At 44.2% G+C, this 824-nt stretch overlaps 1 protein-coding gene across 1 annotated transcript in view; it reads right to left on the bottom strand.

Moving 5' to 3' along the window:
• Nucleotides 1-585, bottom strand: part of LOC119585032 (myophilin-like) — a gene marked incomplete in the record, with an annotated part of 13,096 nt that extends 12,511 nt beyond the window's left edge. Inside the window, 2 exon segments of the mRNA XM_037933649.1 lie at nt 53-299; nt 451-585. Coding sequence (XP_037789577.1) covers nt 53-136 — 84 coding nt within the window.
• Between the last annotated feature and the right edge of the window lie 239 nt (nt 586-824).

Here is an 824-nt window from a genome sequence, read left to right as displayed (position 1 = left end):
AAAATATTATAACAATTAAAGTAGAAATTACGCAATATTATCGCAACCCTACCATGTGAGGTTCCAGGGTATCGGGTTCCCCTGCACAGTTGAGGTTATCGGGGTTATCCTGCGTGAAGACGAAGTTCCCGGGCATCTCTCCGGTGTTCAGGGAAGCGTCGTAGGCTTTCTGTCGCTGGCGGACTCAAGGGAAGCGGAAGCGGCTTGAGGAAGGGTGAGAGCCACGGTTTTCGCAAGTGCTACCATGCGTGACACACACCACGCCAATATTCGCTGGTACTACTTCTTCCCACCCTTGGCTGAGCGGGTAAAGATAAATTTACATATATGAAATACAATTTTGAATTCCTATCGCTGTTGATGCCATTATGATTATCATCGCGGTTTTCACTGCTACTATAATCATTGATCATTACCGTTAACATAGTAATTTATATCATTATTATTTACCGTAAGTCCCTCTCAACAGAAGGTCTTTGTAGATCTATGACAAACGACAATAACCCAGCAACGAACCACACCGAACCACGACACAGCAGCGAGAATCAGACGCGCCCCAGACGAAGAACGAATCGCGACTGGATCCCGAGACCCGAAAGCGAGCGACGGGTCAGGAGGGACGAAGGAGGGTGGGGTGGGGGGGGGGGCGGTTATTCTCAGGATACTTTAAACATCATTTAATTATAATTATCTCTATTTCATTCTTATATGGGGGAGATAATCTAATTTAGAGCCTAAAAGGTCATGTCATAAACGCACAAAGGCTAGATTTTAAGGAAAGTACATGTATTTGAATGTATTTGTCGTATTGTTAGAAATATTAA

The sequence above is a fragment of the Penaeus monodon genome, chromosome 19 (assembly GCF_015228065.2).
Source record: "Penaeus monodon isolate SGIC_2016 chromosome 19, NSTDA_Pmon_1, whole genome shotgun sequence".
NCBI classification, from domain to species: Eukaryota; Metazoa; Arthropoda; class Malacostraca; order Decapoda; family Penaeidae; genus Penaeus; species Penaeus monodon.
The sequence above is the reverse complement of the archived record's forward strand: the minus strand, read 5'-3'. Positions and strand labels throughout refer to the sequence as shown.